The 12,200-nt window shown below is 41.6% G+C and overlaps 1 protein-coding gene across 2 annotated transcripts; it reads right to left on the bottom strand.

Moving 5' to 3' along the window:
• Positions 1-852: 852 nt before the first annotated feature.
• Positions 853-8,183, bottom strand: trim110 (tripartite motif containing 110). Of its 2 annotated transcripts, none has more exons than XM_021613806.3 (8): positions 8,033-8,183; positions 5,759-6,298; positions 5,582-5,677; positions 5,195-5,428; positions 4,375-4,397; positions 4,126-4,271; positions 3,082-3,353; positions 853-2,847 (listed from the first exon to the last, which is right to left on the bottom strand). In XM_021613806.3, exons 2-8 carry the CDS (start codon positions 6,254-6,256, stop codon positions 2,578-2,580), a joined length of 1,539 nt encoding a protein of 512 aa, XP_021469481.1. In that variant the 5' UTR covers positions 6,257-6,298; positions 8,033-8,183; the 3' UTR covers positions 853-2,577. The 2 variants fall into 2 exon arrangements, with proteins under 2 accessions (XP_021469481.1, XP_021469480.1); XM_021613805.3 differs by having other exon boundaries at positions 7,894-8,175.
• Between the last annotated feature and the right edge of the window lie 4,017 nt (positions 8,184-12,200).

A 12,200-nucleotide genomic window follows, 5' to 3' on the forward strand; every position in this document is an offset into this window, starting at 1 on the left:
ATATTGTTAGTGGGGGAGCAGGGGAGGATGTACAATCCAGGAGATAGTGAGAAAGAAAGAGGGAGTGAGGGAGCAACTCCCTCCTGATGTTCAACATGCCCCCCTCCCCCACCATGTTATCACTTAGTGTCTTAATTCTTAATTCCTCAGGTGTTTATCTTTTCACAACTAAATATATGGTTACTGTATATCACACAGAGAAGATGGCACTTAATCCAGTATTGATAGTATACATAGAGGTAAATGCCCAAATAAAGGAAACACTTGAGTAAATGAAGAATTCAAAGTATATTGAAAGCAGGTGCTTCCACACAGGTGTGGAATTAACATCCCATCATGCTTAGGGTCATGTATAAAAATGCTGGGCAGGCCCAGTTGCCCATTATTTTGGCTACCATGGCGAGAAGAGATCTCAAGTGACTTTGAAAGAGGGGTGATTGTTGGTGCACGTTTGGCAGTGGCTTTAGTGACGAAGACTGCTTAACTTGCTGATGTTTCACGATATGCCTTGGCCGTCTCAGTCACACAATCTTATGGGAGAGTGTTACAGGAGATTCTGGAGCGGCCCGAGACAGCTTTTTCCACCACCATCAACAAAACACCAAATTATGGAATTTCTTGTGGAATAATGGTATCGAATCCCTCCAACACTTGTAGAATCTTTGCCAAGGCACATGTTTTGGCAACTCATCATAGCCCAACGCCCTATTAAGACACTAAATTGGTGTTTCCTTTATTTTGGCAGTTACACATAGAACATTTTAGACTTTACACTCTGTTTATGTGATTCCCTTTCCTAAAATAATCTCTCTACATTTTGTAAATTCAAGTGTAAAAAGACACGGACATCGCTGATGGTCACACTCTTTGACTTTAGTGATTAACCTGTTATAAACAACCTTTTAAAACATCCTTACACTCGCTCTTCAAACACCCACGCACTCCCTCACACGGACCCAGTTTTCCTGAATGATCCGAGATTTTAAACACAAGCAATGTAGGGATTTGCAAAACTAGGCATTTATTCACTGAGTACTGTAATACAATCCTGGAGTCTAGGTTTATGTTAATAATAAAAAAAGAGATGATGATATCACCTGTTTCAGTTTGAAAGGTGTCCTCCTTGCTTTCCATGTCAGTTGAAGTCAGTCATTTGTCCTTAGAGATGGAGTGATAGCAACACATTCCTCGTAACATCTCTCTTCTCTGTTCTCCCATTCTACAGTATCAGACACCTCCCTTTGAAACAGGCATCTAAAAAGCCATGCCAGAGGACCCACGGCTCTCTCGCACTCTCTCTCGTTTTTCTCTAAAAATGAAAAGTGCCAGTGAAAGTATTGCATCTGAGATGTTTCAATATTGAAGGTTATTTTGTTGAAGGTCATACCTTGACCATCTTCCAGTGAATACTTTTCAATATAATAGCCTACGTAAAAGGAGTGTACAAAACATTAGAAACACATGCTCTTTTCATGACATAGCCTTCACTTAGATTCACCTGCCCAGTCTATGATCCATTATTGCTGTCACTTCAATCAGTGTAGACGAAAAGGAGGAGACAGGATAAAGAAGGATTTGTTAGCCTTGAGACAATTGAGACATGGATTGTGTATATGTGCCATTCAAAGTGTGAATCGGCAATACAAAATATTTAAGTTCCTTTGAACAGGGTATGGTAGTAGGTGCCAGGCGCAACAGTTTGTGTGTCAAGAACTGCAACCCTGCTGGGTTTTTCAGTTTCCTGTGTGTATAAAAAAAATGGTCCACCACCCAAAGGACATCTAGCAAAACATGACAACTGTGGGAAGCATTGGAGTCAACATGGGTCAGCATCCCTGTGGAACGCTTTCGACACCTTGTAGAGTCCATGCCCGACAAATTGAGGCTGTTCTGAGGAGGCAAAAGGAGGTGAAACTCAATATTAGGAAGGTGTTCATGATGTTTTGTACACAGTGTAATTTAACTTTTGTGAAAGCTTCTAATGCCTAATGATTTTGTAATCTATATTAAAATATGGTTCAGTCCACATACCTTCCACCTTTTCTTAACAACATAATTTATGGTATTTAGCTTGGTACATGGGTGCCACATAGAACGCATATTGATTATTGTATGCATAAAAAAATTGTCTAAACAAACTTGTGAAAGGGAATGGGACCCCATAGCTGTTACACCACAATAATCTAGAACTATCAACTGAATGTGTACTTTTCTAATTCTTTAAGAATATTGTCCTGTAGTTTGGATGTATTTGATCAAAAAAAACTCTGCCTTGGGTCCAAGTTACTTGGGTCTTTCAAATACCCCTAAACTGTGACAAAATTAGGACATACACATCCATTCCTTACTGATTCAAAGTCATAGTTCACAGTATTTCAAGTCCTGAGTGCTGTAAGAATATAGTCTTACAATTATTCATGCTCACACAAGCTCTTTTGTTCATAGTCCAATCCCTCATGAGATCCTGGGAGATGTTCCAGAAAGAAACCTCCCACAAAGTCTCCATCCCTGAGGCCCACCCCGAAGGTGTCCCAGCTATAGAAATATAATTTTTATTCTCTGGTCTCGAATGATTCCTCACACCCTCACTATAGAGATTCTGCTGTGGAGCTCAGCCTTGTAGAGGCCAAAGCCTAGGCACACAGGCTGGTTGAAGGAGGTGCTGAAGGTGTGCAAGTGGGTCAGGGTGTTGGAAGGCCCCACCTCTGAGAAGGTGATTGTGCCTATGCCATAATCCAGGGCCACACCCACACGGTTGCCTGACATCCGGCTGGAAAGGCGGGTCTTCCTGCGGTTGTGCCAGGCAGCCAGCTTCCTGTCGTGCTGCTGCGTCAGGCTCCAAGACATCTGCAAGTCAAAACCTTATCCATCATCTAGCAGTCAATAGAGAAACCAACCAATCTCTCTTGTGATGTCAGTTGTATTTAAATAGATCAATTAAATTCCTCAATCAGTTTACAAAGAAATTCAAAAAGGCTTGGCTACCACCATCAAATAAACTAATATCTAATACTACTCTTATTACCACAACTGTTCCTATTATTAAAGACCATATGTAGAAGATGGGTGATGATAATATACCTTGTTATTTCCAAAGGCAGTGCCCTCCTTCCCTTTCCGCCCGATGCTCCGGTAGGACACCGCAATGTCCCAGAAGCCCTCTGCCTCCAGCTCCCAGTAATGGGTTCCTGAGGAGAAGGTCTGGACGGTCAGGACTTGAGCCCAGTGGTCAAAGCGGTCAGGGTGAGTGGCACACGGAAGGCGCTGTTTGACCCGCATGGCTGACCGCAGGCCGTCCGAAATGCTCAGGAGAGGATGGGCAGAGTTAGTGTCCAGAGTCAACGGACTTGTTACTATGGAAACAGAGAAACAGACATACAGTGCATTCGAAAAATATTTAGACCCCTTGACTTTTTCCACATTTTGTCACGTTAAATAGTTTTTCTTCATCAATGAACACACAATACCCCATAATGACAAAGCGAAAACAGGTTTAGAAATTCTAGCAAATGTATTAAAAATAAAAATAACAAATTCCTTATTTACAAGTATTTAGACCCTTTGCTATAAGACTCTAAATTGAGCTGAGGTGCCTCCTGTTTCCATTTGATCATCCTTGAGATGTTTCTACAACTTGGGAGTCCACCTGCGGTAAATTTAATTGATGGGACATGATTTGGAAAGGCACACACCTGTCTATATAAAAGGTCCCAAAGTTGACAATGCTTTTCAGAGCAAAAACCAAGCCAAAAGGAATTGTCCATAGAGCTCAGAGACAGGATTGTGTAGAGGCAAAGATCTCGAAGCGTACCAATAACATTCTCTGCAGCATTGAAAGTCCCCAGCTTGAAGCGTCATACCCAAGAAGATTCAAGGCTGTAATCACTACCAAAGGGGGGGGGGGGGGGATTTGAAATACCTGTTTTTACTCTGTCATTATGGGGTATTGTGTGTAGAGGATAAAACACTATTTGATCCATTTTAAAATGTGGAAAAAGTAAACAGGACTGAATACTTTCAGAATGCACTGTACGAAGCAGAGGGAAACAAATATATGAATGAATAAACATCCTGAATTCCTCCCATCTCAAATATATGGGTTGAAGGTTTGGCCTGTGCACTCACAGAGCTCCCTCTTGAGTTCGGTGAGACAGCGCAGTGTCTCGGTGATGAACTCTCTGTACTTGCTCTCGATATCCTCCATAATATACTTCCTGTCCAGGCTGAGGGAGTCAGGAGTGAACAAGGGACAGTTCAGGTCCGCAAGCAGCCTGTTACACATAGCACCGCAGGTTAGACATAAATCATATTATACTCAAAAACACAAACAAACACACACAATATCATACTAATGAATGTCTATTTTTTATTTACCTTGAGTCATCAGATTGAAATGCCTGTGGACAGAACAAAAGAACAGGAGTCAAGGACTGTTATAAGACAATAACACAAAACTGTTAAAGGGATAGTTTGGGATTTTGGCAATGAAAACTTTTATCTACTTCTCCAGAGTCTCCGGGGTTAGTAGATAAAGGGCCTCATTGTCAAAATCCTTAACTATTCCTTTAATAAAGTGAATCAAATTTTCCATCAAGAAAATAGACATTCATTGACGGTAATGAATTGAAGCACAAAGCCTTTAATGCCATCGTACAAATCCTGCACAAATGGCCCAGTGAATCTCCCCCAGATGGACAGGGAGGTAAACAGATTAGTTTAAATCCTCCGTTATGTAGTATACAACAGATGCTGTCTCATAAATAAATACAGTAGGTGGTTAAAACATTGCAGTACAGTACAAAGGTGAATGTTGAGATTTAGAATGATTACCAGAATAGTGACGTACTGTATGGAATCTGGTGGTTTGAGATGATGGCTTTGATCTATTTGGTTTGTTGGACATTATTCAAAGGTTGTGTCTAACACACAGAGAATAACTGCCTGAAATGGTTACTGTGAGGTTGGATATGTATTGCCATATTGCAAAACTGACTCTGGAGTAGTCACAAATAATCCCATGGAATTTATCCCAAAAGTAGGGGTGTTAACTCCACTAGCCTAGCTGAATTCCCAAACTAGCTCCTCTTACTACCATGGTCCCCAAATCATCCCCAGATACCAATTGGCTCCTTCAAACCCTCTCCCCTCTCGTCATATTGGTAACTGGTAAAAGGGTTATTAATAAACATTTCACCCAGATGAGCAGGAAGGGGTCTGTCTCCTCCAGCAAGGAGCCCAGGTAGTGGTGGATGTCCCGGGTCTGGCTCAGGTCCTCTCGAACCCTGCTGCAGTTGTTCTGGAGGCGATCCACGGCCTGCTGCCTCTCTTTCCTGGTGCTCTCCCTCAGGGCCAGCACCAGCCTCTCCACCTGCAGCTGCAGGGCTATACCCATACGCTCCACCTGGGAGTCATCTGCCACAGACAAGTCCTGCAGGCGGACAACAACCACCACCACCACCACCAAAGACTAAGGTCATAACAAGACCCAACGTCAGGGCAGAATAGAAGGCCGGATAGACTAACATAAGCACGAACAGTAAATTGATGGACTGCTATAAGCATACAGTGTGTGGTTACTTACTGTTATAGTGCGGTCAGTGTTCCGGTGCTCTTGGAGGATCTGTTCACCTTTATTCAGCTTCTCATCTGCTTTCTGGAGAAGACTCTGGAGGATGACCTATGGAAACATACACACAGATTTAGAACTGTTAAAGCCACAATATAACAACAGCTGTAAGTAACTACATCGCTAACTGACCTTCAGGTCCTCCTCCACCTTTCTCAGTCCTTTAACCCGGTGCTGTGTGTGGCCACCCTCCAATAAACAGTCTGCACACACGTACACCCGCTCGTCTGCACAGTAGTAGCGGAACATCTCCTCATGGGCAGGACACCTGCGGTGGGACAGGTCTCCCAGAGGTTCCACTAGCAAGTGTGTCTTGAAGGCGGGCCGCTCCAGGTGGGGCTTCAGGTGCTCGGCACACAGAGACACCTCACAGCGCAGACAGGTCTTCACCGCCGCAGCGTTCCCAGACTGGTCCCCATCCCCCACAGGGGGGCAGCAGTCACACGCCACAACCCCCTGTTCCTCCTGACACTGTGCGCAGGTGAAGCGACCCCTGACCCCCGCCTCCCCGTGGCCCCAGGCGTCTCGCACACATGCTGGGCAGAAGCTGTGGCCGCACGGCAAGGGCTGGGCCTGGCTGAAGACGTCACGGCACACTGAACACGTCAACTCCTCCTCCAGGGACGCCATGACAACCGTTTTGTCAACAGGAACACAAAAAGGAAAAGGCACCTTTGTAAACAAAAACATCAATGTCAACATGTGTGTCAAGTTGTCAAAAATAATGAGCAGTTGAAATCTTAATTCCCAACATTTTATTTTCAAGCCACAGTTCTTAGAAGCCCCATGATGACCGTTAGAAGCGTTGAGTCGAGTCCTGAGGACAGGTACGTTTACAGTACACTCTTTTAAAAAAGGAGCTATCTAGAACCCTAGTGTTTTTGGCTGTCCCCATACTCAAGCATTCATAATTCAAAATAAACAAACAAACAAACAAAACACAGCCAAAGAACCCCTTTGGAATCCTTTTTTCTAAAGAGTGTTCACACCAAAGTCACTTAAGTAAAAACGAATACTAGGAATTAGGAACAGGGCCTGTTCAGTCTATGTGTAGTCCTCTACACCGGCCTCTTTATCTGCCTACTAATCAACCATTAAGTCTGTTTATAAGGTCTTCGGCCATTGTCCTCAATTGTTAGAACACCTCAAGATCTCCCACCGATCGCTGCAGCTGTACATAGTCTATCGGTAAATAGCCCACCCAATTTGACCTAACTCATCCCCATACTGTTTATATTTATTTACTTTTCTGCTCTTTTGCACACCAGTATCTCTACCTGTACATGATCATCTGATCATTTATCACTCCAGTGTTAATCTGCAAAATTGTAATTATTCGCCTACCTCCTCATGCCTTTTGCACACAATGTATATAGACTCTCTTTTTTTCTACTGTGTTATTGACTTGTTAATTGTTTACTCCATGTGTAACTCTGTGTTGTCTGTTCACACTGCTATGCCTTATCTTGGCCAGGTCGCAGTTGTAAATGAGAACTTGTTCTCAACTAGCCTACCTGGTTAAATAAAGGTGATATATATATATTTATATTATTTGGTGGCAGACAGGTCTGTTATTTCTGTATTGAACTGGTATAACCTGTATCACTGAGTTTATTCTCATCCTATGGAGTTGTAACACTGACCCGATGCTCATCCCAATCCCTGTCTGTCGCAATGGAGGGATCAAGGGATCATCCTCCCTGCCCGTCTGCTTGCCTAAAAAATGTGACTGAGATACCAATTCTTGGTATACAGCCTGAAACAAACCACTCCAGAAACATGGAAAGTTTCCTTACAAGCCAGAATGCTGAATAACATTTAATTTGATCTTACTCTACTGGTTGTCTGTGCAGTTGGTCCTTCGGTGGGTAATTTTTGTTAGACCAAATATCCACAGGAAAGTATTATTTACCCGACTTTTTAGAGTGCTGGTACTGGCATTGAAATGTATATCACCCGGCACATGCTTAAAACCACGTAAACACCTGCAAGACTTTCGTTAGTATGCATGCATGTACTTTCGTCTTGTGCAAGTGCAGTAGGTCGTGAGCAAACAAATCTTCATTGCCACACACAGAGACCCGCATTTTGAAGTAGGTTTAATAATACTTCCTGTGGATATTTTGTCTCAAATATCGACCCACTGGAGGACCAACCCCATGGATAATCGGTAAATTCAAATATAATTGTATTCAACATTCGTGACAGACATGGGACGTTTACTTTTTAAAAAAAATATATGTAAATGTGTGTGGCAATCTACTCACAATTGAAGGCATCGCCACAATCGGGACTACCGGCCTGCCTGCCTATGTGATCCTGCTTTCCGGTTTACGACTGTCCTATACACATTCTGATGAAACTCTTCGTTCTTTCTTCTGATTATTCAGTATAGATTCCCCCTACCTGTTTGTGTCCCAAGGCTGTCAGAGTGTGGCCATCGTTAGGTGTTTTCCTGTCAATGTGTGTAGAAACCGGCTAATCCCATACCTATGTCTGTTTAAACAGAGGGACTGACCTCTGAGAGCACAGAGTCACATGACCAACTCAGAGAGCGAGTTTCCATCTCAAGTCTCTAAGGAGGCTTCCTCTTCTCATCTCCTTTCCTGCATCTGCAGCGCTATGAAGTAAACGTAGATAATTGGGTAATATTCGGTAGATACCTTGATCAATGAGATTCCAGCCTATTTTCACCCACTCAAAAAAACAGCCAAAAGTTTGTTGAATTCCCAATGTGTCATCGCTACGCTTTCAACCATCTAAAAGCACAACCAAATTCCAATGGAAAATGTGTCATCGCTATGCTTTCTACCATCTAAAAGCACAACCAAATTCCAATGGAAAATGTGTCATCGCTATGCTTTCAACCATCTAAAAGCACAACCAAATTCCAATGGAAAATGTCAGATAACACATTTAGGTGACTTTTTAATTTTTTTTTATCTGGCATTGATTTTCCATTAGAATGAAGTTATACCAGATATTTTGCTTATTTTTAGACCAAGCTAATGTGTTATCACTATGCTTCATCTAATAGCAGAACCAAATGACCTGGATTGCAGTTGAGATTACAAAGTACATGGTGCAAGTGATCAATGACGTTTTGAGATTCTGTGCAGATTATTATAGCAATTGTGAAGATTTCCAGAACATGCACACTTTCTATGGTTACATAAGAATACATGTATTCTTACATTAAGCTCAAAATGTGGCAATTGATGTCTTACTAATTTTAAGAAAGAAGAATTCAGGACAAAATATTTTTGAGATCTGGGATGTGAAAACTTTGATGCTCAATATCTCAGAACTATGCTTTGCGCAGATAGAACCTTATAGTCCCAAAGTCACAATAAAATGTGTTAATAGGCTATTTACAGTATTGCAAAAGTGATATTGAATTGTGTTTGGTTGTCAACACTACCAAATATCAACATTTGAAGGAGATGTTTCTGCTGCTTGGATAGCTCCATCTGTGCCACTGAGTCTGGCTTTAATTCCAGTTTGTCTGCAAATTAATAATTGATATGTTGGATTCATGTCTCCATTTCAACCAAAAATCTAGGTCAAAGAACAGGACTAAATCAAATCAAATTTTAAATGTCCTTTAAATACAGTTTGATTTGATTTAATCCTATTCTTTCATTTAGATTTATTTTTTGAGGTGGAGATGTGAATCCAACATATTTATTATTAACTTGTAGATTCCATTTGAAATTAACCAAAGCTTGAAACCCTTGGCCTATATGTATTGTATATTTTTAGTTGAATCCTGGACTGAATTTAAACAATATCTGTTGAAGACTTCCCAAATTCTATATAGGCTTAAATAGCATCATTGATTTTAAAAAAGTAAAACAATTATTTCACCTTTTATTTAACCAGGTAGGCTAGTTGACAAGTTCTCATTTGCAACTGCGACCTGGCCAAGATAAAGCAAAGCAGTGTGACACAGACAACAACACAGAGTTACACAGGGAGTAAACAATAAACAAGCCAATAACACAATAAACAAATCAATGACACAGTAGAAAAAATAAAGTCTATATACAGTGTGTGCAAAAGGCATGAGGAGGTAGGCAATAAATAGGCCATAGGAGCGAATAGTTACAATTTAGCAGATTAACACAGGAGTGATAAATAAGCAGATGATGATGTGCAAGTAGAGATACTTGTGTGCAAAAGAGCAGAAAAGTAAATAAAAACAGTATGGGGATGAGGTAGATAGATTGGGTGGACTATTTACAGATGGACTATGTACAGCTGCAGCGATCATTTAGCTGCACAGATAGTTGATGTTTAAAGTTGGTGAGGGAATAAAAGTCTCCAACTTCAGCGATTTTTAAAATTAGTTCCAGTCACTGGCAGCAGAGAAGTGGAAGGAAAGGCGGCCAAATGAGGTGTTGGCTTTGGGGATGATCAGTGAGATATACCTGCTGGAACGTGTGCTACGGGTGGGTGTTGTTATCGTGACCAGTGAACTGAGATAAGGCGGAGCTTTACCTAGCATAGACTTATAGATGACCTGGAGCCAGTGGGTCTGGCAACGAATATGTAGCGAAGGCCAGCCGACTAGGGCATACAGGTCACAGTGGTGGGTAGTATAAGGTGATTTGGTAACAAAACGGATGGCACTGTGATAGACCTCATTCAGTTTGCTGAGTAGAGTGTTGGAAGCTATTTTGTAGATGACATTGCCGAAGTCGAGGATCGGTAGGATAGTCCGTTTTACTAGGGTAAGTTTGGCGGCGTGAGTGAAGGAGGCTTTGTTGCGAAATAGAAAGCCGATTCTAGATTTGATTTTTGATTGGAGATGTTTAATACGAGTCTGGAAGGAGAGTTTACAGTCTAGCCAGTTGGCTGGGGTTGGAGTAGTCAAGAGGAAGGCCTGGCCAGTCGTTGAGAAATGATTATTGAAATTTTCAATTATCATGGATTTATCAGTGGTGACCATGTTACCTAGCCTCAGTGCAGTGGGCAGCTATTGATGATACAATACATGATTGATAATGTATGATTACATTTAATTTGCTCTGTTGAACCTACCCTTTGTAATGACTTTGATAGCAACAGTGAATCAACAGTATTAAGTGGATATTTCTCAACAGTCATCATCCCGATAGCGCATTGGTTATAGTCAGTGAAAAATATCACAGCTACAGTGCCTTGCAAAAGATTCATCCCCCTTGGGCTTTTTCCTATTTTGTTGCATTACAACCAATAATTTCAATAGATTTTTATTTGCATTTCATGTAATGGACACACACAAAATAGTCCAAATTGGTGAAGTGAAATGAAAAAAATGACTAAAAAACGTTAAAGTGGTGCGTGCATACAGTGGGGCAAAAAAGTATTTAGTCAGCCACCAATTGTGCAAGTTCTCCCACTTAAAAATATAAGAGGTCTGTAATTTTCATTATAGGTACACTTCAACTATGACAGACAAAATCCGAAAAAAAAATCCAGAAAATCACATTGTAGGATTTTTAATGAATTTATTTGCAAATTATGGTGGAAAATAGGTATTTGGACACCTACAAACAAGCAAGATTTCTGGCTCTCACAGACCTGTAACTTCTTTTTTAAGAGCTCCTCTGTCCTCCACTCGTTACCTGTATTAATAGCACCCGTTTGAACTTGTTATCAGTATAAAAGATACCTGTCCACAACCTCAAACAGTCACACTCCAAACTCCACTATGGACCTAGTGAATGACCTGCAGAGAACTGGGACCAAAGTAACAAAGCCTACCATCAGTAATACACTATGCCGCCAGGGACTCAAATCCTGCAGTGCCAGACGTGTCCCCCTGCTTAAGCCAGTACATGTCCAGGCCCGTCTGAAGTTTGCTAGAGAGCATTTGGATGATCCAGAAGAAGATTGGGAGAATGTCATATGGTCAGATGAAACCAAAATAGAACTTTTTGGTCAAAACTCAACTCGTCGTGTTTGGAGGACAAAGAATGCTGAGTTGCATCCAAAGAACACCATACCTACTGTGAAGCATGGGGGTGGAAACATCATGTTTTGGGGCTGTTTTTCTGCAAAGGGACCAGTACGACTGATCCGTGTAAAGGAAAGAATGAATGGGGCCATGTATTCATCAGCAAGGGCATTGAAGATGAAATGTGGCTGGGTCTTTCAGCATGACAATGATCCCAAACACACTGCCTGGGGAACGAAGGAGTGGCTTCGTAAGAAGCATTTCAAGGTCCTGGAGTGGCCTAGCCAGTCTCCAGATCTCAACCCCATAGAAAATCTTTGGAGGGAGTTGAAAGTCCGTGTTGCCCAGCAACAGCCCCAAAACAGCACTGCTCTAGAGGAGATCTGCATGGAGGAATGGGCCAAAATACCAGCAACAGTGTGTGAAAACCTTGTGAAGACTTACAGAAAACGTTTGACCTCTGTCATTGCCAACAAAGGGTATATAACAAAGTATTGAGATAAACTTTTGGCATTGACCAAATACTTATTTTCCACCATAATTTGCAAATAAATTCATAAAAAATACCTACTATGCGATTTTCTGGATTTTTTTCTTCTCATTTTGTCTGTCATAGTTGAAGTGTACCTATGA

The sequence above is a fragment of the Oncorhynchus mykiss genome, chromosome 8 (assembly GCF_057628025.1).
Source record: "Oncorhynchus mykiss isolate SJ-2025 chromosome 8, ASM5762802v1, whole genome shotgun sequence".
Classification (NCBI taxonomy): domain Eukaryota; kingdom Metazoa; phylum Chordata; class Actinopteri; order Salmoniformes; family Salmonidae; genus Oncorhynchus; species Oncorhynchus mykiss.

Bases quoted from the DNA above. Each gene is read 5' to 3' on its own strand.
- trim110 (XM_021613805.3), bottom strand. The intron at 5,678-5,758 runs GTCAGTTAGCGA...ATGTTTCCATAG, and splicing joins AGGTGGAGGAGGACCTGAAG to GTCATCCTCCAGAGTCTTCT. The intron at 2,848-3,081 runs GTATATTATCAT...TTTGACTTGCAG, and splicing joins CTGCCTTTGGAAATAACAAG to ATGTCTTGGAGCCTGACGCA.